Genomic DNA, 26,815 nt, shown 5'->3' with positions numbered 1-26,815 from the left:
TCACACCTGTAATCCCAGCACTTTGGGAGGCCGAGTCGGGCAGATCACGAGGTCAGGAGTTTGTGAGACCAGCCTGACCAACATAATGAAACCCCGTCTCTACTAAAAATACAAAAATTAGCCAGGCGTGGTGGCAAGCGCCTGTAATCCCAGCTACTCAGGAGGCTGAAGCAGGAGAATTGCTTGAACCCAGGAGGCAGAGGTTGCAGTGAGCTGAGATCATGCCATTGCACTCCAGCCTGGGCAACAGAGCGAGACTCCGTCTTTAAAAAAAAAAAAGACACAAAATGGCAGAATGGATAAGAATTCACAAACCAATCACCTGCTGCCTTCAAGAGACTCACCTAACACATAAGGACTCATATAAACTTAAGGTAAAGGGGTGGAAAAAGACATTTCATGCAAATGGACACCAAAAGTGAGAAGGAGTAGCTATTTTTATATCAGACAAAACCAACTTTAAAGCAACAGCAGTTTAGAATTCTTACACACACCGGAAGAGAGGTCCTCTTTCCTTGCCTAATGCAGCCATGGCTGGTGGTCCCAAGAAGCATCTGAAGTAGGTAGCAACTCCAAAGCATTGGATGCTGGATAAATTGACCAGTGTGTTTGCTCCTTGTCCATCCACCAGTCCTCACAAGTTGAGAGAGTGTCTCCCCCTCATCATTTTCCTAAGGAACAGACTTAAGTATGCCCTGACAGGAGATAAAGTAAAGATTTGCATGCAGGGGTTCATTAAGGTTGATGGCAAGGTACGAACTGATATAACCTACCCTGCTGGATTCATGGATGTCATCAGCATTGACAAGACGGGAGATAATTTCCATCTGATCTATGACACCAAGGGTCGCTTTGCTGTACATCGTATTACACCCGAGGAGGCTAAGTACAAATTGGGCAAAGTGAGAAAAATCTTTGTGGGCACAAAAGGAATCCCTCATCTGGTGACTCATGATGCTCACAGCATCCGCTACCTTGATCCCCTCATCAAGGTAAATGATACCATTCAGACTGATTTGGAGACTGGTAAGATTACTGTTTTCATCAAGTTCAACACTGGTACACTGGTAACCTGTGTATGGTGACTGGAGGTGCTAACCTGGGAATAACTGGTGTGATCACCAACAGAGAGAGGCACCCTGGATCTTTTGACGTGGTTCACATGAAAGATGTCAATGGCAACAGCTTCGCTACTCAACTTTCCAACATTTTTGTTATTGGCAAGGGCAACAAACCATGGATTTCTCTTCCCCAAGGAAAGGGTATCTGCCTCACTATTGCTGAAGAGAGAGACAAAAGACTGGGGGCCAAACAGAGCAGTGGGTGAAATGGTCCCTGGGTGACATCTTAAATCTTTGTACATAATTAAAAATAATGTGGCAGGAATTAATAGGAAAAAAAAAAAGCAACAGCAGTTTAAAAGGACAAAGAGGGACATTATATAATGATAAAAGGACTTGTCCAACAGGAAAATATCACAATCCTAAACATATATGCACCTACACTGGAGCTCCCAAATTTATAAAATAATTACTAATAGATCTAAGAAATGAGATAGACAGCAACACAATAATAGTGGGGGACTTCAATACTCCACTGACAGCACTAGACAGGTCATCAAGACAGTTAACAAAGAAACAATGGATTTAAACTATACCCTGGAACAAATGGACTTAGAGATACATACAGAACATTCCATCCAACAACCACAGAATAAACATTCTATTCAACAGTGCATGGAACTTTCTCCAAGATAGACCATATGATTGATAGGCCACAAAACGAGCCTCAATAAATTTAAGAAAATTGAAATTATATGAAGCACTCTCTCAGACCACAGTGGAATAAAACTGGAAATCTGCAGGGGTTCAGTCAGGATGGTGGGGAAAATTATAAAATAAAACACAAACCTTCTTGGAAGGCCAAAAGGTTATGGTTATAGAGTTATGGCTGAAGGCAGCCTAATCCTCTTTGAGCTATAGCAAGGGTAATTAACCGGAATGTAGAGTAGTTTATCTAAATAGCTTGTTTACTCATGTGGTTCTAAAACTAACCTTTGATCATTTGTGGGCAGGATAACGCTCTGTGGGGAGGGGAGTGGAGGAAGGCGACCAGGTTGATTACTCTCTAATGGTGTTTACTTGAGACTTTTGTCATTTAATGTGTACTGAATAAATACTGGGAGGGCCAGCGAGTCAGGGCCGGGGCTGACAGCACTCTTCTTAGAGTCTGTAAGTGGCCTGGACCTTCAAGCTGGAATGACAAGCATAATATCTGTGTCAGTGTACGTTATTCATCTGTCATTAAGTCAGGGTCTGCAGGACAGACCCCCACAGGTGGTGACCCCGATGTGACCAACACTGCAAAGGAAGCATGACGGACCCCTTGAAATGAAAGTGAAAAGGACCATGTGGTCAAGTGAGTAATCAGTAAGTCATTGGTGCCCGCTTGGGATCTCCAAGTTCAGGCTGAGGTTTCATCATGGGACAACAGTTATTAGCTCAACAGAAACAGTATATAAAAGTGTTGAAACAGCTGCTTAAGGCTAGTGGAGCCCGTTTCACAGGCTCAGTTAAGAGACCTAATGCAAACTGTAGTAAACCATAACACATGGTTCCCGAAAGAAGGCACGCTAGATGTAGAATGCTGGGAACAAGTGGGGAGAAATCTTGAACAGCATTATGCACAAGGGCAACAGGTCCCAGCATCATCTTTAACACTATGGGCTCTAGTAAGGACAGCTTTGGTCCCATTATACACAGAAAAGCCTAAAAAGGGGAAGGAGGAGGAAATGTTGCCTACCTTACTGCCTCCTTTTCCCTCAGCCCCACCATCACCGGGCCAAAATAACAAAGAGGAAATGGAGGTTTTGCCTGAGCCCCCTCCTCCAATAAGTAAGAAAAAAGACAAGAAACACACTCCAGCTATGGGGCCTTGTCTTAAGCAAGCAGCATTAGATTAGAGGGGGAGCTTTTAGCCTGCCCGGTAATGCAAGACCGACATAGCAATCAGGTACATAAACTCGTTTTTTTGTTTGTTTGTTTGTTTGTTTTTTGAGACGGAGTTTCATTCTGTTGCCCAGACTGGAGTGCAGTGGCGCGATCTCGGCTCACTGCAAGCTCCGCCTCCTGGGTTCAAACCATTCTCCTGCCTCAGCCTCCCGAGTAGCTGGGACTACAGGTGCCCACCACCACGCCCGGCTAATTTTTTGTATTTTTAGTAGAGATGGGGTTTCACCATGTTAGCCAGGATGGTCTCAATCTCCTGACCTCGTGATCCACCCGCCTCAGCCTCCAAAAGTGCTGGGATTACAGGCATGAGCCACCGCACCTGGCCACAACTTGTTTCTTTTAACCTTATAAAGAGCCAAGAAAAAGCGTTAAAGAAAATGGAGCCGCTAGCCCATTTACGAAAGGAATGATTAAGGCCTTGGCAGGCCACTTGCATATGACCCCATGGGACTAGTCAATGCTAGCTAAAACAACTTTGTAGCCTAGCCAATACCTCCTCTGGAAGGCAGAATACAATGAGTTGTACGAACAAGCCAACCAGAATCAGGTGGCCGGCCAAGACATAACAGCTGATATGCTCCAAGGGAGGGGTCCTCATGCCAATGTACAACAACTAGATTTTGATCCCCAGGCCTATGCTCAAGTGTCTTTGTGTGCTCTCAGGGCTTGGGACGGAATTCCCAAAAGTGGAGTTCAACAGGGATCTTTCGTAAATGTTTGACAAGGGCCTCAAGAGCCATTTGTTGAGTTTATCAATCGGTTAACCCAGGCAATTAAGAGACATACTAGTCACACCCAAGCTGCTGATATCTTATCGTTGCAACTGTCTTTTGAAAACGCTAATGTGCAGCAGGCAATGCAGGCAATCAAAGGAAAGGCAGCCACAGTTGGGGAGCTTCTATGAGCGTGTCAGCTGGTAGGAACTGAGACAAACAAAGCCAAAATATTGGCTATGGCATTAAGGCCTCCTAAAGTGAAAAGGGAGAGAAACCCAAATTGTTTTCTATGCGGAGATCCAGGTCATATGAAGAGGGAATGCTCCCATAGTAGAGACCAAGGTAATTCAGGGAAAGAACCCTCTTCTATATGTCCCCAATGTAGGAAGGGGAAACACTGGGCAAATCAGTGCATGTGTAAATTTGATAAAAACGCCAACCCCATAAAAAACCAGTCAGGCAACTTCAGTAGGAGCAAGCCCCAGGCCCCGCTCGCAACTGGGGCAATGCCAGCAGCTTTCCTCGATCAGATGGGAAGCCCACAGTCCTCTCTCTCAGAGCAGCCACCACAGGGAGCACAGGACTGGACTTACTCTGCCTCAACAAATTAATGCTAAAAGAAGGAGAAGGCCCTAAAAGGGTTGCAACCGGGATCTGGGGCCTGCTGCCTCCAGGAACAGTGGGATTAGTCCTAGGGTGGTCTAGCCTATCTAGTAAAGGAATTAATGTGCTCACCGTGGTAATTGATAGTGATTATCACAGAGAGATATTGGTTATGATGGACTGTAAAGGTCTGCATATTCTTCCCCCTGGATCAAAGATAGCTCAGTTACTGATTTTATCATACTGGGTCCCCAGTCTGTATGGAAAGGAAAGGGGAAAGGGAAGTTTTGGGAGCACAGGAGCCACAGGAGTATATTGGAATCAATTAATCACTGATCAAGGACCCACGAAGAAATTGGAAATAAGAATTTTACTGGCTTACTGGGCACAGGGGCGGACATTTCAATCATTAGTGATCAAAACTGGCCAGAAACTTGGCTTTGGGTCAGTCATAAACAGAAAATTGTCAGCATCATGGAAGCACACACAGCCAAGCAGAGCACACGCCCCCTAACATGCTATGATTCAGAAGGAAGAAAGGCAGTTATACAACCTCTAATCATGGCCATCCCTGTTCATCTTTGGGGATGGGACCTATTAGCCCAATGGGGGGTTACTCTGCAGACCCCTTTCAAACAATGGCCACTGTTATTATTCCTCCCCTACCCCTGATGTGGCTCTCTCAAGATCCAATTTGGGTAGAACAGTGGCCTCTGAAGGGAGAGAAATTACAGAGGGCCCATGAATTAGTTGAAGAGTAATTGAAAGCTGGGCATGTCGAATTATCTAACAGCCCATTTTTGTCATTCCCAAAAAGTCTGGGAAATGAAGACTTTTGCATGACCTACGTGCTATTAATGCCAATTTGCAACCTATGGGACCACTTCAGCAGCGGCTCCCTTCCCCCACGGCAATTCCTCAAGATTAGCCTATAATCATTATTGACTTAAAAGATTGTTTTTATATGATTCCCCTAGCAGAACAGGACAGAGAAAAAATTCATTTACAATATCAGCTATCAATAAAGAAAAGCCAGCTTGTCGAATTCATTGGAAAGTGCTTCCTCAAGGAATGCTAAATAGTCCTGCCATGTGTCAGTATCATGTAAATCAAGCCTTGCTCCCTAGTAGAAAATAATTTCCTGATTGCAAGATTATTCATTTTATGGATGATACTCTACTAGCAGCCCCAACGGAGCCAATACTTTTAAATTTACATTCCTCTGTCGTAAAGAAATACACAGCTAAGAGATTTAATCATTTACCTGAAAAAGTAAAAATGTCCTCTCCTTGGAAATATCTTGGGTACGTATTAACTTTCCAGTCAGTAAGACCTCAGAAGGTTAAATTAAAGACTAGCAACTTACACACCTTAAATGATTATCAGAAATTACTGGGCAATATTAACTGGCTCCACCTCACTTTGGGGATTCCTACTGATAAACTACAAAACCTGTTTTCTATCTTAAAAGGCAAACCAGCCCGGTATTCTCCCAGATATTTAACCCCTGCAGCAAAAAGGGAAATTGAGGAAATAGAACAAGCCGTCTCTCAGGGGCAGCTAGATCGCATTGATCCACGTTATTCAATCCAATTGTTTTATCTTTCTCACCAAACACTCCCCTACAGGGTTAATAGGACAGATGGCCCCCGGGCTATGCTTCCTAGAATGGGTTTTTTGCTCACATACCGGGACTAAAACACTATCTCCCTATAGTCAGTTACTTACTAAAGTCATCTATTCAGGCCACAAACAATGCAATCAGTCACTAGGTTATGACCCTGATGTCATCAGGATTCCTTTAAGTAAAAAGCAATTCAAAGCAGTATTGCCAGTATCTATTAATCTGCAAATAGCTTTCTCTGATTACACAGGACAAATAGAGCACATACTTCCTGCTGATAAACTCCTTTATTTCTTATCTCATACCCTGGTAATCTTACCCACAAAAATAGTTCACTCCCCCATACCTAATGCTTTAACATTGTTTACTGATGGTTCTGGTAAACATGGAAAAGCAGCAGTTTGGTAGAGACCACATAATTCAATCACTTGATCTGGGTTTACTAGCACTTAGAGAGCTGAGACTGGGGCCCTGATACTAGCCTTAGAAACTTTTTCCACTCAGCCCATAAATATTGTAAATGACTTGGCTTACACTGTTTATTTATTGCAGAACCCTCAAAACAGCCTTAATTAAGTCCGCTCTTGAGCCCACCCTGTGTGCTCTTTTTCTTTGATTTCAGCAATTCCTAGATCAATGTACACATCCTATTTTTATCACACACATTCCAGGCCACAGCTTTCTGCCTGGCCCATTGGCTTATGGCAATGAACAAGACCTACAAGTTATGACATCACTGCTTGACCAAGCCACCCAATTGCATCAATCTTTCCACCAAAATTGGAGAAATTTATCTAAACAATTTCAACTTACTCAGGGGCTGGCTAAACAAATTATCCCACAATGCCCAGATTGTCAGCTCCCTGGCCTCCTTCCACAGGTGTTAACCCTAGAGGATTAGAACCTCATCAGTTATGGCAAACAGATGTTACACACGTCCCTGAATTTGGAAAACTTAGATATGTACATGTATCTGTTGATACCAACACTCATCTAATTAGTGCACACACCCTTCCTAGAGAGTCCACTTGGTATATCATTAAACATCTTTTAACTTTTGCATTTATGGGGCAGCCCACAAAAATTAAAAAATTAAAAAATTAAAACTGAAAATGGTCCAGCTTATGCCAGCTCACAATTTCAACAATTTTGTCACAGGTGGAATATCCAACATTCCACAGGCATCCCATATAACCCCCAAGGACAAGCCATAGTAGAACGTGCCCACTCCACCCTTAAAAATATGCTCAGAAAACAGCCAGAAGAGGGGGAGTATGAGTAAACACCCTCCAACACTATTGGCACAAGCCTTATTTACCCTTAATTTTCTAAATTTAGATGACAAATTTCAATCAGCTGTAGAAAAGCACTTTGCTAAAACCTCTCAAGACATAAAGCCTGCAGTTTTATGGAAAGATGTAAACAGTAATGAATGGTGTGATCCAAATGAATTGTTAATGTGGGGAAGAGGGTAGGCTTGTGTCCATACCCCCTCAGGTCCTCTTTGAATTCCAGCATGATGCATTAAACCATACCATGGTGTGGCTAGGATCCAACCTGGTACCGGAGATGAAGGAACTGACCCTACAGGATCCACAGCCCCAGACGATGAGGCTTCCATGGATGACACAAGCCCCGGACGTCACCTGGGGGATGCTGAAGAGGACAACTCAGGAGGCTGAATGAATTCTGCTCCAGACACAGACACCATTTACTTCAGATAATTTGTTCCTTGCTATGCTCTCTGTTGTACATTGCAACTCACATAGGGTATTGATCCTTTTTATGCTCTTGCTTTGTCTGCAAACTGTACCTGCTACACTCTACTGGCTCTTATCTTAGACCCGCCTTTCTTTCGCCCTGTCACCTGGGCAGACATCCCCTTCCCAGCCTATAATAACATAAGTGCTTGGCTAGGAGGGATAGATTTACCCCCAGTGGGGTCCCTCAGTAATGGCATACATTGGACTAAGGTGCCAGATAACACTACATATCACTCCACTATCTTCCCACTGTGTGTAAGTTATAAAGGTTCTAACACTTACTGTGTATCTGCCCAAACACAATTATGACCATATCATGGCAAAGAAAATGCCTTAACAGCCTTAGCTACAGGTAGCCTCAAACCAGGCAATGCAATCAATGCCACTTTCCCAAACATTCCTTCCTGTGCTAAAGGACAAAACTGGGAAAGTACTGGATTTTACTTTAGCTGGGAGGTCTGTCACAGGGGACAAGCCCATAGCCTCCAGTTAGGCAATTATAACATCTTAGACTGGAGTCCCCATGGCCATTTGCAGGGCAGCCTTACTAATGTCCTCCTCTGTCAAGGCATCAATCACAGTTTTGTAGCCATGTCCCATTCCCCTATGATTTGGGCCAATGGGGCGATGCAATATCCCAGACCCCAAGTAAATTCCATGCCACCCCAAGACACTTTATGGCACCTGGGACATCTTGGCACCTCCCTTGACACCTGGCATGGAACATATCATAATTCCGGTAACAACTATACTATAACCTTTATTCATACTGATCAGTTACGCTGATTAGTAACTGATTTGCACTACCCATCCATGTTTTCCTTATGGGAACCAATATTTCTATTTCACCCCAAAACTCCACATTTGTGACCCGGGTGCAGGGACAGACTTGGTTCACCTCATGTATCACTAATTACAATATATCTGATCTAAATATTACTAGTGTCATGGTACTAAGGAGATAATCTGAGGCATTCCTACCAGTCAATTTGACATGTGATTGGCAAGGATCCTCTGCCCTTGCCACCTTAGAGCGTACCCTGTCCCAGGTCAGACACAAAAGATTCATAGTTACATTAATGGCCTTTATAGTCTCAGCCATAGTCATCCTAGCAACTGCTAGCATTGCTGTGGCATCTATTACTGAGTCAGTACAAACAGCTGCCTTTGTAGATAATCTGGCCAAAAACGTGTCTAATGAACTTCTCTTATAGCAGAGTATAGATCAAAAAATTCTTGCACGTCTGCAAGCCCTTGAGGCTGCTTTAAAATATGTGGGGGAGCCACAAGATGCACTGGCATTCCAACAGCAATTAAGCTGCAACTGGGAGCATAAGCATATCTGTGTCACTTCTCTACCATGGAATCAATCAATGCATAGTTGGGATGAGGTGAAACAACACCTCTGGGGAATTTAACAGCAGATGTAAAGCAACTTAAAACTAAAATTTTAGAATCCCTTCACACTATAGATCTACACACCCAACAAACAGCCATATGGAAGGGTATGCAAGATCATCTCTCCTGGTTAGACCCCCACTCCTGGGGGTCACTCTTTGACTAGCAGAGAATGTTGCTAATTATACTCATGATTGTCTTATGTTATTTACTAATTCTAGGATGCAAAGCCAGAATAAGAGCAATCACTGCCACTCCTGACAAACCTGTTGCTGCATACATCTGCACTCTCCAATCAATAAGACCCAATGCAGAAAACAGAAAAGGGAGAGATGTAGGGGTTCAGTCAGAATGGTGGGGAAAATTATAAAATAAAACACAAACCTTCTTGGAAGGCCAAAAGGTTTTTGCAAAAGCTTCAGGACAGAGTTATGGCTGAAGGCAGCCTAATCCTCTTTGAGCTATAGCAAAGGTAATTAACAGGAATGTAGAGTAGTTTATCTAAATAGCTTGTTTACTCATGTGGTTCTAAAACTAACCTTTGATCATTTGCAGGCAGGATAGCGCTGGGAGGGGGTAGGCAGTGGGGGGCAGGAGTGGAAGGAGACCAGGTTGATTACCCTCTAATGGTGTTTACTTGAGACTTCTGTCATTTAATGTGTACTGAATAAATGCCAGGAGGGCCAGAGAGTCAGGGCTGTGGCTGACAGCACTCTCCTTAGAGTCTGTAAGTGGCCCGGACCCTTGGCCGGATTGACAAGCATAATATCTGTGTCAGTGTACGTTATTCATCTGTCATTGAATCAGAGTCTGCAAGACAGACCCCCACAGAAATCAACTCCAAAAGGAGTCTTCAAAACCACACAAATACATGGAAATTAACTAACTTGCTCCTGAATGATCACTGGGTCAATGAAATCAAGATTGAAATTAAATAATTCTTTGAACTGAATGACAATAGTGACAAAACCTATCAAAACCTCTGGGATACAGCAAAGGCAGTGCTAAGAGGAAAGTTCATAGCCCTAAAGGCCTACATCAGATAGTCTGAAAGAGCACAGATAGACAATCTAAGGCCTCACCTCAAGGAGCTAGAGAAACAAGAATAAAACAAACCCAAACCTAGCAGGGGAAAGGAAATAACCAAGGTCAAAGCAGAACTAAATGAAATTAAAACAAAAAACAACACAAACGATAAATGAAACAAAAACCTGGTTCATTGAAAAGATAAATAAAATTGACAGACCATAAGCAAGATTAACCAAGAAAAGAAGAGAGAAAATCCAAATAAACTCAAAAGAAATGAAACAGGAGATATTACAACTGATACCATAAAAATACAAAAGATCATTCAAGGCTACTATGAACACTTTTATGCACATAAACTAGAAAACCCAGAAGAGATGCATAAATTCCTGGAAAGATACAACCCTCCTACCTTAAATCAGGAAGAATTAGATACCCTGAACAGACCAATAATAAGCAGCAAGATTGAAATGGTAATTTAAAAATTATCAACAAAAAAAAGTAAAGGACCAGATGGATTCACAACAGAATTCTACCAAACATTCAAAGAAGAATTGGCACCAATCCTATTGACACTATTCCACAAGATAGACAAAGAAGGAACCCTCCTAAGTCATTCTATGAAGCCAGTTATCACCCTAATACCAAAACCAAGAAAGGACATAACCAAAAAAGAAAACTACAGACCAATATCTCTGATGAATATAGATGCTAAAATCCTTAACAAAATACTAGCTAACAGAATCCAACAACATATCAAAAAGACAATCCACCTTGATCAAGTGGGTTTCATACCAGGGATGCAGAGGTGGTTTAATATACGCACGTCAATAAATGTGATACACCACATATACAGAATTAAAAACAAAAATCACATAATCATCTCAACAGATGCAGGAAAAGCATTCGACAAAATCCAGCATCACTTTTTGATTAAAACTCTCAGCAAAATCGGCATACAAGGGACATACCTCAATAAAAGACATCTTTGACAAACCCACAGCCAACATAATACTGAATGGGGAAAAGTAGAAAGCATTCCCTCTGAAAAATGGAACAAGGATGCCCACTCTCACCACTCCTCTTCAACATAGTACTGGAAGACCTAGCCAGAGCAATCAGACAAGAGAAATAAATCAAGGGCATCCAAATCAGTAAAGAGGAAGTCAAACTGTCACTGTTTGCTGATGATATAAGTGTTTACCTAGAAAACCTTAACAATTCCTCCAGAAAGCTCCTAGAACTAATAAAATAATTCAGCAAAGTTTCTGGATACAAAATTAATGTGCACAAATCAGTAGTTCTGCTATACACCAACAGCAACCAAGCTGAGAAACAAATAAAAAACTCAACCCCTTTCACAATAGCTGCAAAAAATAAAATGCTTAGGAATATACCTAACCCAGGAGGTGAAAGACCTCTACATGGGAAACTACAAAACAATGCTGAAGGAAATCATAGATGACACAAACAAATCGAAACACATCCCATGCTCATGGATGGATAGAATCAATATTGTAAAAATGACCATACTGCCAAAAGCAATTTAAAAATTCAATGCAGTTCCCATCAAAATACCACAATCATTCTTCACAGCATTAGAAAAAACAATTCTAAAATTCATATGGAACCAAAAAAGAGCCCACATAGCCAAAGCAAGACTAAGCAAAATAAACAAATCTAGAGGCATCACATTACCTGATTTCAAACTATACTATAAGGCCATAGCCACCAAAACAGTGTGGTACTGGTATAAAAAAGAATAGAGAAACCAGAAGTAAACTGAAATACTTACAGCCAAGCGATCTTTGACAAAGCAAATGAAAACATAAAGGGGGAAAGGACACCCTTTTCAACAAATGGTGCTGGGATAATTGGCTAGTCACATGTAGGAAAATGAAAACTGGATTGTCATCTCTCACCTTATACAAAAATCAACTCAAGATGGATCAAGGACTTAAATATAAGACCTGAAACTACAAAAATTCTAGAAGATAACATTGGAAAACCCCTTCTAGAGATTGGCTTATGTAAGGATTTCATGACCAAGAACCTAAAAGCAAATACAATAAAAACAAAGATAAATAGTTGGGTCTTAATTAAACTGAAGAGCTTTTGCATGGCAAAAGGAAGAGTCAGCAGAGTAAACAGATAACCCACAGAGTGGGAGAAAAATCTTCACAATCTATACATCCGACAAAGAACTAATAGCCAGAATCTACAATGAACTCAAATCAGCAAGAAAAAAGCAAACAATCCCATCAAAAAGTGGGTTAAGGAAATGAATAGACAATTCTCAAAAGAAGATATACAAATGGCCAACAAACATATGAAAAAATGCTCAACATCACTAATGATCAGGGAAATGCAAATCAGAAGCACAATGCGATACCATCTTACTCCTGCAAGAATGGCCATAGTAAAAAAAAGTCAAAAAACAATAGGTGTTGGCGTGGATGCAGTGAACAGGGAACACTTCTACACTGCTGGTGGGAATATAAACTAGTACAGCCACTATGGAAAACAATGTGGAGAAAAAAAGAAAGAAACAAAGAAAGTCATTATATAATGATAAAGGGATCACTTAAGCATAAAAACACGGACAGGCATGGTGGCTCATGCCTATAATCTCAGCACTTTAAGAGGCAGAGATGGAAGAATCACTTGAGGCCAGGAGTTCGAGACCAGCCTGGTCAACATAGCAAGACCCCATCTCGTTTTTTTAAAAATTAAAAAACAAAACAAACAAACAAAAATAAATATATGTGCATTTCATCCAATTGCTGCAGAATACACATTCTTCTCATCAGCATATGGAATGTTCTCAGTCAAACAACAATAACAAAAAACCCCGAAAACAACAACCAAAAAAACCATGAAAAAGAACGCATAGTCTACATGACACATGGGACATCATAAAGCAACCAAATATATGGATTTCAGTGCTCCAGAAGGTGAAGAGAAGATCAATGGCATAAGAAACCTATTTACCAAAATAATGACTGAAAACTTTCCAAGTATAGCAAGACATTCAGACATCCAGATACAGGAAGCTCAGACACCCACAAATAGATAACAACCCCAAAAGGTCTTCTGTCACATTATAGTCAAACTGTCAAAAGTTAAAGGCAGAGAGAAGTGCCTAGTCACATACAAGGGATGTCTCATCAGAGTAACAAAGGATTTCTCAGCAGAAACTTTACAGGCCAGGAGAGAATGGGATGATATATTCAAAGTGCTGAGAGGAAAATAAAACAAAAACCTGCCTAACAAGAATTCTATACCCAGCCAAGGAATCTTTCATAAATAAAAGAGAAATAAAGTCTCTCCCAAACAAAAATGGAGAGGATTCATTTCAGGAATGAGTCCTCACATCTCATAATAACATCTCAATAATAACCCTACCTGTGAATGGATTAAATGTCCTACTTAAAAGATAAGACAGCAAACAACAACAGCAAAAAGACAATGAAGATCATAATATAATGACAAAGCAATTAATTCATCAACAGAATATTGCATTTCTAAATATATATGCACCCAACACTGAAGCACCCAGATATATAAAGCAAATATTACTAGATCTAAAGGAAGAGACAGACTCCAATACAGTCGTATTTGGGTACTTTAAAACCTACTCACAGCAGGCCAGGCATGGTGGCTCACGCCTGTAATCCCAGCACTTCGGGAGGCCGAGGCGGGTGGATCACAAGATCAGGAGTTCGAGACCAGCCTGGCCAAGATGGTGAAACCCCATCTCTACTAAAAATACAAAAATTACCTGGGCATGGTGGCAGGCACCTGTAATCCCAGCTACTTGGGAGGCTGAGGCAGGGAATCACATGAACCTGGGAGGTGGAGGTTGCAGTGAGCCGATATCATGCCACCGTACTCCAGCCTGGGTGACAGAGCAAAACTCCGTCTCAAAAAAAAAAAAAAAAAAAAAAAAAAAACCCACACACATACACCTACTCACAGCATTAGATAGCTCATCTAGCCAGAAAATCAACATAGAAACATTGGAATTAAATTTCACTTTAGACCAAATGGACCTAACAGACATTTACAGACCACTTCATCTAACAGCTACAGAGTATATATTCTTCTCATCGGCACACAGAATATTATCATTAGCACACAGGATATTTTCCAGGATAGGCCATATGTTAGGCCACAAAATAAGTCTCAATAAATTCAAATAAATCAAAATAATATCAAGTAACTTTTCTGAACACAATGGAATAAAACAGACATTAATAACAAGAGAAACTTTGGAAATGGTACAAATAAATGGAAATTAAACAACATGCTCCTGAAAAAAAAAACAAGTCAATGCAGAAATTAAGAAGGAAATTAAGAAATTTATTGCAACACACAGAAATGAAAACACAATGTACCACAACCTATGGAACACAGCAAAAGCAGTGCTAACAGGGAACTATATAGCAGTAAATGCCTACATCAAAAAAAAAAAAAAAAGAGAAAGACTTCAAATAAACAACCTAACAATGAACCTTAAGGAACTAAAAAATGCAAGAACAAGACAAACACAAAATAAGTAGAAGGAAAGACATTATAAAGATCAAAGCAGAATTAAACAAAATAGACTTAAAAAAATACAAAGGATCAACAAAATGAAGTTGCTTTTTTTACAAAAATCTTTTGTTCTTCAACTTTTAAGTTCTGGGGTACACGTGCAGGATGTGCAGGTTTGTTACATAGGTAAATGTGTGCTGTGGTGGTTTGCTGCACAGATCATCCCATCACCTAGATATTAAGCCCAGCATCCATTAGTTATTCTTCCTGATGCTTTCTTTCTCCCTACCCTCCTGACAGGCCCCAGTGCGTGTTGTTCCCCCACACCCCGCCGCGATGTGTCCATGTGTTCTCATCATTCAGCTCCTACTTATAAGTGAGAACATGCAGTGTTTGGTTTTCTGTTCTTGTGTTAGTTTACTGATGATTATGGCTCCCAGCTTCATCCATGTTCCTGCAAAGGACATGATCTCGTTACTTTTTATGGCTGCATAGTATTCCATGGTGTATATGTGAAAGGAGCCGGGCACATTCCTCAGCCCTGGGCTCAAAACAAACAAGCCCAGTACAAACACATCCCATCCTCCCATCCTATCACATATCGCCATATATCTCTCAAACTTCCTGAGCCTAGTACAAACACCACCAGGAAAGTCTCCGATAAAGGGACAGCCGTTCAAAGTTTTACTGAAAGAGCGGGAACCAAAAGAATTCCTTTGTTCCCCTGTAACTTTCAGGCTATAAAAAGCAAACACTCGCATTGTTCAGGGCCCTCTTGTATGCTGTGGAATGGAGGGACCAGGTTCGAACTTGTAATAAAGATCCTTGCCGCTTGGCTTTGACTCTGGACTCTGGTAGTCTTCTTTAAGGAACTAACGGTCTGGGCATAACATATGTACTACATTTTCTTTATCCAGTCTATCATTGATGGGCATTTGGGTTGATTCCAGTTTTTGTTATCGTGAACAGTGCTGCAATGAACATATGTATGCATTATCTTTATAACAGAATGATTTATATTTCTTTGGGTAAATAACCAGTAATGGGATTACTGGGCCCAATGGTATTTCTACCTCTATGTCTTTGAGGAATCACACCACACTGTCTTCCACAATGGCTGAACTAATTTACACTTCCACCAACAGTATAAAGGCATTCCTTTTTCTCCACAACCTCACCAGCACCTGTCGTTTCTTGACATCTTAATTATCTCATTGTGGTTTTAATTTGCATTTCTCTAATGATCAGTGATGTTGAGCTTTTTTTACATGTTTGCTTGGCCGCATGTGTGTCTCCTTCTGAGAAGCATTTGTTCATGTCATTTGCCCAGCTTTTAATGGGGTTTTTTTTCTTGTAAATTTGTTTAAGTTTCTTGTAGACTCTGGATATTAGACCTTTGTCAGACGGATAGAGTACAAAAATTTTCTCCCATTCTGTAGGTTGTCTGTTCACTCTGATGATAGTTTCTTTTGCTGTGCAGAAGCTATTTAGTTCAATTACATCCCATTCATCAACTTTTGCTTTTGTTGCTGTGCTTTAGCATTTTCATTGTGAAATCTTTGCCAGTGCTGATGTTCTGAATGGTACTGCCTAGATTTTCTTCTAGGGTTTTTATAGTTTTGGGTTTTATATTTAAATCTTTAATCCATCTTGAGTTAATTTTTGTATAAGGTATAAGGAAGGGGTCCAGTTTCAACTTTCTGCATATGACTAGCCAGTTCTCCTAGCACCATTTATTAAAAAGGGAATCTTTTCCCCTTTGCTTGCTTTTGTCAGGTTTGTTGAAGATCAGATGGTTATAGCTATGTGGTCTTATTTTCGAGTTCTCTATCCTGTTCCATTGGTCTATGTGTCTGTTTCTGTCCAAGTACCATGCTGTTTTGGTTACTGTAGCTTTGTAGTATACTTTGAAGTCAGGTAGCATGATGCCTCAAGCTTTGTTCTTTTTGTTTAGAATTGTCTTGGCTATTTGGGCTTTTTGTTCTTGTTGTTCCATATGAATTTTAAAATAGTTTCTTCTAATTCTGTGAAGAATGTCAATGGTAGTTTAAGGGGAACAGCATTGAATCTATAAATTACTTTGGGCAGTACGGCTACTTCCATGATATTGATTCCTCCTATCCATGAGCATGGAATGTTTTTCCATTTGTTTGTGTCCTCTCTGATTTCTTTGAGCAGTGCTTTGTGGTTCATCTTGAAGAAGTCATTTCCCTTGTTAGCTGTGTTCCTAGGTATTTTATTCTCTTTGTAGCAATTGAGAATCAGAGTTCATTCATAATTTGGTTGTCTGCTTGTCTGTCGTTGGTGAAAAGGAATGCCAGCGATTTTTGCACATTAATTTTGTATCCTGAAACTGTGCTCAAGTTGCTTATCAGCTTAAGAAGCTTTTGGGCTGAGACAATGGGGTTTTCTAGATATAGGATCACATCACCTGCAAACAAAGATAATTTAACTTCCTCTCTTCCTATTTGAATATGCTTTTTCTTTCTCTTGCCTGATTTCCCTGGCCAGAATTTCCAATACTATGTTGAACATGAGCGGTGAGAAGGCATCCTTGTCTTGTGCCAGTTTTCAAGGGAAATGCTTCCAGCTTTTGCCCATTCAATATGATACTGGCTGTGAGTTTGTCATATATGGCTCTTATCATTTAGAGGTATGTTCCTTCAATACCTAGTTTATTGAGAGTTTTTAACATAAAGGATGTTGAATTTTATCAAAGGCCTTTTCTGTGTCAAGATAATCATTTGTCTTTCATTCTGTTTATGTGATGAATTACATTTATTGATTTGCATGTGTTGAATCAACGGTGCATCCCAGGGAGGAAGCCAACTTGATCATGGTGGATAAGCTTTTTGATGTGCTGCTGGATTTGGTTTGCCAGTATTAATGTTATTGAGAATTTTTGTATCAATGTTCATCAGGGATATTGGCCTGAAGTTTTCTTTTTTTGTCATATCTCTGCCAGGTTTTGGAATTAGGATGATGCTGGCCTTATAAAATGAGGGAGGAGTCGCTCCTTTTCAATTGCTTGAAATAGTTTCAGTAAAAATGGTACCAGCTCTTCTTTGTACCTCTGATACAATTCAGCTATAAATCCATCTGGTCCTGGGCTTATTTTGGTTGGGAGGCTATTTATAAGTGACTCAATTTCAGAAATTGTTCTTGATCTATTCAGGAATTCAATTTCTTCCTGGTTCAGTTTTGGGAGGGTGTATATGTCCAGGAATTTATCTATTTCTTCTAGATTTTCTAGTTTATGTGCATAGAGGTGTTTATAGTATTCTCTGATGGTTGGTTGTATTTCTGTGGGGTCAGTGGTGATATCCCCCTTATCATTTCTGATTGTGTCTGGTTCTTCTCTCTTTTCTTCTTTATTAGTCTAGCTAGCAGTCAATTAATTTTTTCAAAAAAAAAAAAAACAACTCCTGGATTAATTTTTTGAAGGGTTTTTTCATGTCTCTATTTCCTTCAGTTCTGCTCTGATCTTGGTTATTTCTTGTCTCCTGCTAGCTTTGGGATTTGTTTGCTCTTGGTTCTCTAATTTTTTGTTGTTGTTGTTTGTTTTGTTTTTTGTTTTTTTGTTTTGAGATGGAGTCTCGCTCTGTTGCCCAGGCTGGAGTGTAGTGGTGCGATCTTGGTTCACTGCACCCTCCATCTCCCAGGTTCAAGCAATTCTCCTGCCTCAGCCTCTCAAGTAGCTAGGATTACAGGCTTGCACCATCATGACAGGCTAATTTTTGTATTTTTAGTAGAGGCAGGATGTCACCATGTTAGCCAGGCTGGTCTCAAACTCCTGAGCTCAAGCACTCCACCCACCTCGGCCTCCCAAAGTGCTGGGATCACAGGCATGAGCCACCATGCCTGGCCTCTAGTTTAGTTGTGATGTTAAGTTGTTGATTTGAGATCTTTTTGTTGTGGGGATTTAGTGCTATAAATTTCCCCATTAACACTGCTTTACCTGTGTCCCAGAGATTCTGGTACGTTGTCTCTTTGTTCTCATTAATTTCAAATAACTTCTTGACATCTGCCTTAATTTCATTATTTACTCAGGAGTCATTCAGGAGCAGGTTGTTCAATTTCCACATAGTTGTGTGGTTTTGAGTGAGTTTCTTAATCTTGAGTTCTAACTTGATTGTGCTGTGGTCTGAGCAGTTTGATTTCAGTTCTTTTGCATTTGCTGAGGGTTGTTTTACTTCCAATTATGTGATCAATTTTAGAGTGCCATGTAATGAGAAGAATGTATATTCTGTTGTTTTGGGATGGAGAGTTCTGTAGATATCTATCAGGTCCACTTGATCCAGAGCTGAGTTCAGGTCCTGAATATCTTTGTTAATTTTCTGTCTTGATGATCTAATATTGTCAGTGGGGTGTTAAAGTGTCCACTATTACTGTGTGGGAATCTAAGTCTCTTTGAAGGTCTCTAAGAACTTGATTTATGAATCTGAGTGCTCCTATATTGGGTGTATTTATATTTAGGATAGTTAGCTCTTGTTGAATTGAACCCTTTACCATTATGTAATGGCCTTCTTTTTTTATCTTTGTTGGTTTAAAGTCTGTTTTGTCAGAAACCAGGATTGTGACCCCAGCTTTTTTCTGTTTTCCATTTTTCCTCCCTCTCTTTATATTGAGCCTATGTGTGTCTTTGGATGTGAGATGTGTCTCTTGAAGACAGAACATTAATGGGGCTTGACTCTATCCAGCTTGCCATTTTATGTATTTTAATTGTGGCATTAAGTCCATTTACATTTAAGGTTAATACTTTTATGTGTGAATCTGATCCTGTCATCATGATGCTAACTGTTTTGCAGACTTGTTTTATGTGGTTGCTTCATAGTGTCACTGGTCTGTATACTTCAGTGTGCTTTTGTAGTGGCTGGTAATGGTTTTTCCTTTCCACATCAGGTACTTCCTTCAGGAGCTCTTGCAAGGCAGGCTTGGTGGAGATGTATTCCCTCAGCATTTGCTTGTCTGAAAAGGAGCTTATTTCTCTTTCATTTATGAAGCTTAGTTTGGCTGGATATGAAATTCTGGGTTGGTAATTCTTTTCTTTAAGAATGTTGAATATTTGCCACCAATCTCTTTTGGCTTGTTGGGTTTCCACTGAGAGATATGCTGTTAGTCTGACGGGCTTACTTTTTTTAGGTGACCTGGCCTCTCTGGCTGCCCTTAACACTTTTTCTTTCATTTTGACCTTGGCAAATGTGACGATGGTGTGTTTTGGGGTTTTCTTGTAAAGTATCTCACTGGGGTTCTCAGGATTTCCTGAATTTGAATTTTGGCCTGTCTTGCTAGGTTGGGGAAGTTCTCTTGGATGATATCCTGAAGAATGTTTTCCAACTTGATTCTGTTCTCCCCATCTCTTTCAGGTACCCCAATCAGTCATAGGATGTCTTTTTACATAATCCCGTATTTCTTGGAGGTTTTGTTAGTTCCTTTTCATTCTCTTTTCTTTATTTTTGTCTGCATGTTTTATTTCAGAAAGATAGTCTTCAAGCTCTGAGATTCTTTTCTCCACTTGGCCTATTCTGTTATTGATACTTGTGATTGCACAGTGAATTTCTTGTGTTGAGTTTTTCAGCTCTATCAGGTCAGTTTTCTTCTTCCCTAAACTGGTTATTCTGGCTATCAGCTCCTGTAGTTTTATCATGGTTCTTAGATTCTTTGCACTGGGTTCTAACTATGCTCCAGGATAGGCGTGGTGGCTCATGCCTGTAATCCCAGCACTTTGGGAGGTCTAAGTGGGCAGATCACCTGAGGTCAGGAGTTAAGAGACCAGCCTGGCCAACAAGGTGAAACCCCATCTCTACTAAAAATACAGAAAAGCAGCCGGGCATGATGGCACGTGCCTTTAGTCCCAGCTACTCAGGAGGCTGAGACACAAGAATTGCTTGAACCTTGGAGGAAGAGGTTGTAGTGAGCCGAGATTGCACCACTGCACTCCAGCCTGGGTGACAGAGTGAAACTCTGTCTAAAAAAATAATAATACACCATAATTCAGCCGGGCATGGTGGCTCATGCCTGTAATCCCAGCACTTTGGGAGGCCCAGGCAGGCAGATCACCTGAGGTCAGGAGTTCAAGGCCAGCCTGGCCAACATTGTGAAACCCCATCTCTACTTAAAAAAAAAAAACACACACACACACAAAAATTAGCTGAGCATGGTGGCAGGCGCCTGTAGTCCCAGCTACTCAGGAGGCTGAAGCAGAAGAATCACTTAAACCCAGGAAGCGGAGGTTGCAGTGAGCCAAGATTGTGCCATTGCACTCCAGCCTGGGTGACAAAAGTGAAATTCCATCTCTCCATGTGTTATTATTACACAGTTACAAAAACAAAAACAGCACGGAACTGGCATAAAAACACAGACCAATAGAATAGAATAAAGAAGCTATCAATAGGTTGGGTGCAGTGGCCCATCCCTCTAATCCAAGCATTTTGGGAGGCCAAGGCGGGAGGATCACTGGAGCTCAGGAGTTCGAGATGAGCCTGGGCAACATGAAACACTGTCTCTATGAAAACTACAAAAAATTAGCCAGGCATGGTGGTGTGCACCTGGAGTCCCAGCTACTTGGGTAGTCGAGGTGGGAGGATCGCTTGAGCCTGGTAGGTCAAGGCTGCAGTGAGCCAACATCACACCACTGCATTCCAGCCTGGAGAACAAAGTGAGATCCTGTCTCAAAACAAAGACAAAAACAAAAACAAAAACAAAACAAAAAACTATCAATAAATCCATGCATTTACAGCCAGCCCATTTTTGGTAAAGCTATCAAGAACATACAATGGGGAAAGGATACTCTCCTGTTCAATAAATGCTGCCAAGAAAACTAGATGTCTATTGCAGAAGAATGAAACTACACCTGTATAAGTCATATATAAAAACCAAAATAGATTAGACTTAAATATGAGACCTGAAACTATGAAACTACTTGAAAGAAACATTTGGGAAACATTTCAGGACACTGGTCTAGGCAGAGATTTTTTCTGAGTAAAACCTCAAAAGCACAGGCAATGAAAGCAAAAATTGACAAATAGAATTACATCAAGCTGAAAAGCTTCTGCACAGCAAAGAAAACGATCAACAAAGTGAAAAGACAACCTAAAGAATGGGAGAAAATATTTGCAAGCTACCCATCCAGCAAAGGATTAATAACCGCAATATATAATGAACTCAAACAACTTAGTAACAAAAAAGAATCCTACTACAAAATGGACAAAATATCTGAATGGACATTTCTCAAAAGATGACATATGAATGGCCAACAGGTATATGAAAAAATGCTCAATATTACTAATCATCAGAAAAAAGGAAGTCAATACCATAATGAGGTATCGTTGCACCCCAGTTAAAATGACTAATAGTCATTTTATTTATTTATTGCTGGAATAGTCATTTCCAGCAAAAGATGCAAAATAAATGCTTGTGGGCATACAGATAAAGGGGAATGCTCATACACCCTTGGTGGGAATGCAAATTAGTATAGCAGCTATGGAAAACAGTATGGAGGTTCCTCAAATAATTAAAAATAGAACTACCATATGATCTAGCAATCCCATAGCTGGGTATATATACAAAAGAAAGAAAATCAGTATATCAAAGAGATATCTGCACTCCTACATTTATTGCAGCTCTATTCACAACAGCTAAGATATAGAATTGATATAAGTATCCAACAATGGATAAATAGCTAGAAGAAAAGGTTTGAATGTTTCCAACACAAATAAATGATAAATGTTTGAGGTGATGAATATCCCAATTACCCTGATTTGATTGCTACACATTGTATGCACATATCAAAATATCACATGCACCCCATAAAAATGTACAACTATCATGTATCAATAAAATACCCATAGAATATACAAAAAAGAAACTAACAGAAAACAATTTAAAATATTTTAAATGACAAAACAATTAAATGACAATTAACAATAATGTTAGCCTATAAAGCTATTTTCTAAAACAATTTGGTAAGGAGAGTAGCATTGTTTTATAGTTCTACAAATCTCTTTAATGTTTAGCTTGATAGAAGGCAGCTGAATTACCATACCTGCTTCTGCATTCAACTTGCTGCAATACATGTTGTAAAACCTGGCTTCACACAGGTAGATATTTGGAAAAAGAGGGGTATTTAATAGCTTTTTCAGATGATAGTGTGCTTTGATATTATACCAAACATTGATGAAGTAGTTGAAGGATACTGGTTCTTAGTCAATTCTCATAAAAATTATCTCTTAAAACTATGACATTATTGGAGCACAATACCAAAAACTAATCAGGTCTCTGTACCATGGTTCTTACAAATTTAAGATAAGCCTTCTAGAGGCCGGAGTCATATTCCCTTACTTTCCTGCCCAAAGCATCCATTCCTGTTTCTTCCTCCAAGGCTTCAGGCTACAGGGCAGAAGACAGAAGATCTCCTGGCCTCCATGAAACTTTGCTTATTTAGAGATTCAGGGTTGGTAAAAGGTAGTTGGTTTTTCTTTTCACTCCTAGGCTAAACCCTGCATAGGTGTTTTAAAATAGGGTTCATAATTGAGTTCTCAGGTGAGACTGATTTTCTTCTCAATGAAAAGATTTTTTTTTTCCTATTAGATTCATCTGTATATGGTTGTTTCTCAAAACTCAGAGGGTAATAAAGGAGGAGGCAAGATAGAGGGTTTTTATTGAAAGTAGGTTATGCAAACTTGGCTTGAAAGGTACTTATCATTTTAAAAATTATGCCTAATGATGCATCAAATACAAAAACATATAATACATCAATAGTCAACCCTTTCCCCATAAAGGCAAAGTTATTGAGAAATGTTTATTTTTCCTCTTGTAATGGCTAATCCAGGTAATAATATGAAAGCAAATGGAAAATTCACATTGCTTCTTTCATTGCTTCTGTCCCTTAAACCTGTTAATCTTTCAGAACCACATTACTGAGGTGCTGGCCTGTGCATGGAAACCGAATGATATCCAGGTCTTACAGGTCCAGGGCCCAGTGGACAGACAGGCCCTGGTCCTCCACGCTGGCCACCATGTCTTCGATGGCATTCCAGTCCAGCTTGCTGAGGATGCTGCCAGTGCTCTCAGACACGCTGTCCACACCGCCCACCCCAAAAGGATGCTCTGGCTCTTCTTCTTCAGTTGGAGACAAGTCCTATTAAATTGAAAAGACAATTGTGGTCCTAGCCCCTAAAAACAAACAAAAAAACAAAAACAAAAAAACCTGGAACGTGAACTAAGCTTTCCAAAAATTCTAGAGTTGCTCATCCATCAAAAGGCTGAAGGAAATGTGCCAGGAAATAGGGCCGTGATTGCCCAGCACATCCAGATGGACAAGAGCTGAACATCATCTCACACAACGAGATGCTGGCACCGGATGTGAAGACAGGGCCGAACGGATGTTGATACTTGTAGTACGATTTTCTGTTCTTACATTTTGGTCATTTTTTAGTTAAAAAATACAGTCACAGAGAAGTCTGAAAGACAAATGCTGGAGTACTAAGCCAAAAGGGAAGATGCTTTGCATCACGATTTCAAACTGACCTAACAACTTTTCAGTATTTCCACATCCCACAAAAAACAAACTAAAAAACAAACAAACAAACAAAAAACCTGAAGAACATAGAGCAATCACTAGACAAACAAAATCTAGAACAATGCTTACTTGTAGAAGGGAATTGTGACTCTCATGAAGAATCTTATGGATTTCTGAAGGTATCGTCCAGGGACTCACCACAGTCTCCTCTCTTTCATACTCTACACACACCTGCTTGGTTTGAGGTGCAAGCCCAGCACTTCCATGTTTTTTTGTATGCTGCAGACTACGACATGGAGCATTAGAGCCTTTTAAGGGATAAGAACAAAGCACACATTGGGATTGATTCATTCATTCATTCATTCATTCATTCGTTAATTGTGACTTTTATCATCAAAGCCAAGGTAGTCACATTTTAAATAATATTTGAATCACAAGGTCTGGAAATGGTTCACTTTAGAGTTCGAACAATTCCTGTCCTGTCACTGTACGAGATGGAAACTGAATTCCAGCCTTTGGATTTGAAAACTATTAGTAATTAATCTTTAAGACAAGAAAATCTAGGGAGGAGAGGCCACAGATATAACAGAACGGTGGAGAGGTATTGACACCAAAGTTGGGTGAACTCTGAGACCTGGGCCTTCCCTGTCTTTTACAGAAAGTCTTGTGAAAACTTCTTAGAAGCAATGTTTTGGGCATCTTCACCCAGGCTTAATGCTTACAATCTGCCTTTAGGCAAAGGCATCACAGTGAGTGTGGTGACAATACATTATGACCCTCTTTCTTCTTACTGCATATATCAGTATTTGTTGAAAAGAAATTTTCATTCCAGCTAATGCCCAGAGGCAGCTTAGTAAACCCACAAACCAATAAGGTTTCTCTGCACAAAGCCCTAGAGGAGCCTACCTCACCTAACACAATGTTCCAAAGCCAATATCACAGCATGTTCTACCCTTCGAGGTGATTTCATGAAGAAACACCCAAGACATGGGACAAGATGGGAAGTAAATATAGATCCCAAACAAGCAGTCATGTGGCTCCCTGAAGAGGGGAGAAGAGGTATGACAATGCTGAAGTTTGGGCCCTCTTTGTCTTTTGTAACTCTACCAACCTTATGTACTTGAAGCTGAAGATGTCTCCAAGAAATAAAGCCCCCAAAATAATCACAGCACACACTTTGGCATTTAGTAGAGGCTAATAAGCACTTTTACATTCAGTCCCTTGAACTTACCAGACATTCATGCCTGGTCTTTAGATTTTCTAACACACCTCTGCTCTCCCTAGCTAACTTCATTTAGTTCCATGGCTTTAAATATCACCTACATGCTGACAGCTCTCTAAAACCTGTACCTCCAGTCTCATAAAGCTAATTGCCCCTTCTTAAAATCCTTGCTTGGATGTGCAATAAACATCTGAACTTTAACATGTCCAAAACCACACTGTTAATTTTTACCCCTAAACTGCCCTATCCCAGGAAATGCTCAGGTTAAAATCCAGTATATCTTTTTTTTTTTTTTTTTTTTTTGAGACGGAATCTCACTCTGTCCCCAGGCTGGAATGCAGTGGTGCAATTTCGGTTCGCTGCAACCTCTGCCTCCCGGATTCAAGCGATTCTCCTGCCTCAGCCTCCCAAGTAGCTGGGATTACAGGCATGCGCCACCATGCCCAGCTAATTTTGGTATTTTTAGTAGAGATGGGGTTTCACCATATTGGCCAGGCTGGTTTGGAACTCCTGGCCTCAAGCGATCGGCCTGCCTCAGCCTCACAAAGTGCTGGGATTACAGGAGTGAGCCACTGTGCCCAGCCTCATCCTTCTTTCTTATACATGCCACATCCAATCCATCAGCAAGTCCTAATTTTGTCTATCTTCAAAATACATCCCAAATCAAATAGTTTCCTCCCATCTCCATTGTTAAAACCCTAGCCCAAGCAATCTATCCTTGTATGCCGTCTTCTGTTCTTTTTTTCCACGTTCTAAAACATAAATTATATTATCTCTCTGCTTAATTCCCTAAAATGGAGTCTCACTGGATCTCAAGTAAAATCCAAACTCCTTGCCTTAGCCTACAGTATCTAGCCCATCTCTCCCACCATATCTCTCGTCACCTTTCCACACTGATCTTTTCTGTCATACCAACTTTGTTTCTGTACCAGGACTCTGAACTTTCTGTTCTGCCTTATCTTTATATAACAATCTTACCAGAACTTTGAACTTCTGCCTGAAACTGTTTTGCCTTATCTTTACCTAACAATCTCCTTTTCATCATTCAAGATCTTCACTCCAACATCACCTTCTCTTTTTCTAAATTTTTATTCATTTAATTTTTAATTTGCTTCATACTAAGAGCTGGAGTAAGAGTTTCACCTTCTCAAAGAGACCTTTAACCACCCTTGCTAGAGTAGTTCCACCTAGCCAGCCTCATTCTCCCTTATTTATGTGCTGCTTTCTGTGTTGTTCATGAGTAACAGTGCCTGGTATGTAGTAGGAACTCAATGGGCAGTTGCTGAGTGAATACTCTTCCTGACAGTCCTATGGAGAAACCATTATTATCCCCATTTTGCAAATGAGGAAAGTGAGGCTTAGAGAGGTTATGTAATTGGCCCAAGATGATGGAGAT

The 26,815-nt window shown here is 40.4% G+C and overlaps 1 protein-coding gene and 1 pseudogene across 25 annotated transcripts in view; one reads left to right on the top strand and one right to left on the bottom strand.

Annotated features, from left to right (window-relative positions):
• The window catches only part of CPLANE1 (ciliogenesis and planar polarity effector complex subunit 1), a 170,917-nt gene that overhangs the window by 5,737 nt on the left and 138,365 nt on the right, over positions 1-26,815 (bottom strand). For 15 of the 25 annotated variants that reach the window (XM_009449258.5, XM_009449264.5, XM_009449262.5 and 12 more), the window contains 2 exons: positions 24,327-24,505; positions 22,274-23,851 (listed from right to left, as the gene is read on the bottom strand). In XM_009449258.5, coding sequence (XP_009447533.1) covers positions 23,582-23,851; positions 24,327-24,505 — 449 coding nt within the window. In that variant the 3' untranslated portion in view covers positions 22,274-23,581. Of the gene's footprint in view, positions 1-22,273; positions 23,852-24,326; positions 24,506-26,815 lie in introns of those variants that run through there. The other 10 variants (XR_010157250.1, XR_010157252.1, XM_009449263.5 and 7 more) reach the window with 3 other exon arrangements.
• LOC471567 (small ribosomal subunit protein eS4, X isoform-like) lies at positions 468-1,377 on the top strand (annotated as a pseudogene).

This window comes from Pan troglodytes, chromosome 4 (assembly GCF_028858775.2).
Source record: "Pan troglodytes isolate AG18354 chromosome 4, NHGRI_mPanTro3-v2.0_pri, whole genome shotgun sequence".
NCBI classification, from domain to species: domain Eukaryota; kingdom Metazoa; phylum Chordata; class Mammalia; order Primates; family Hominidae; genus Pan; species Pan troglodytes.
This window is presented reverse-complemented; position numbering and strand designations above follow the sequence as displayed.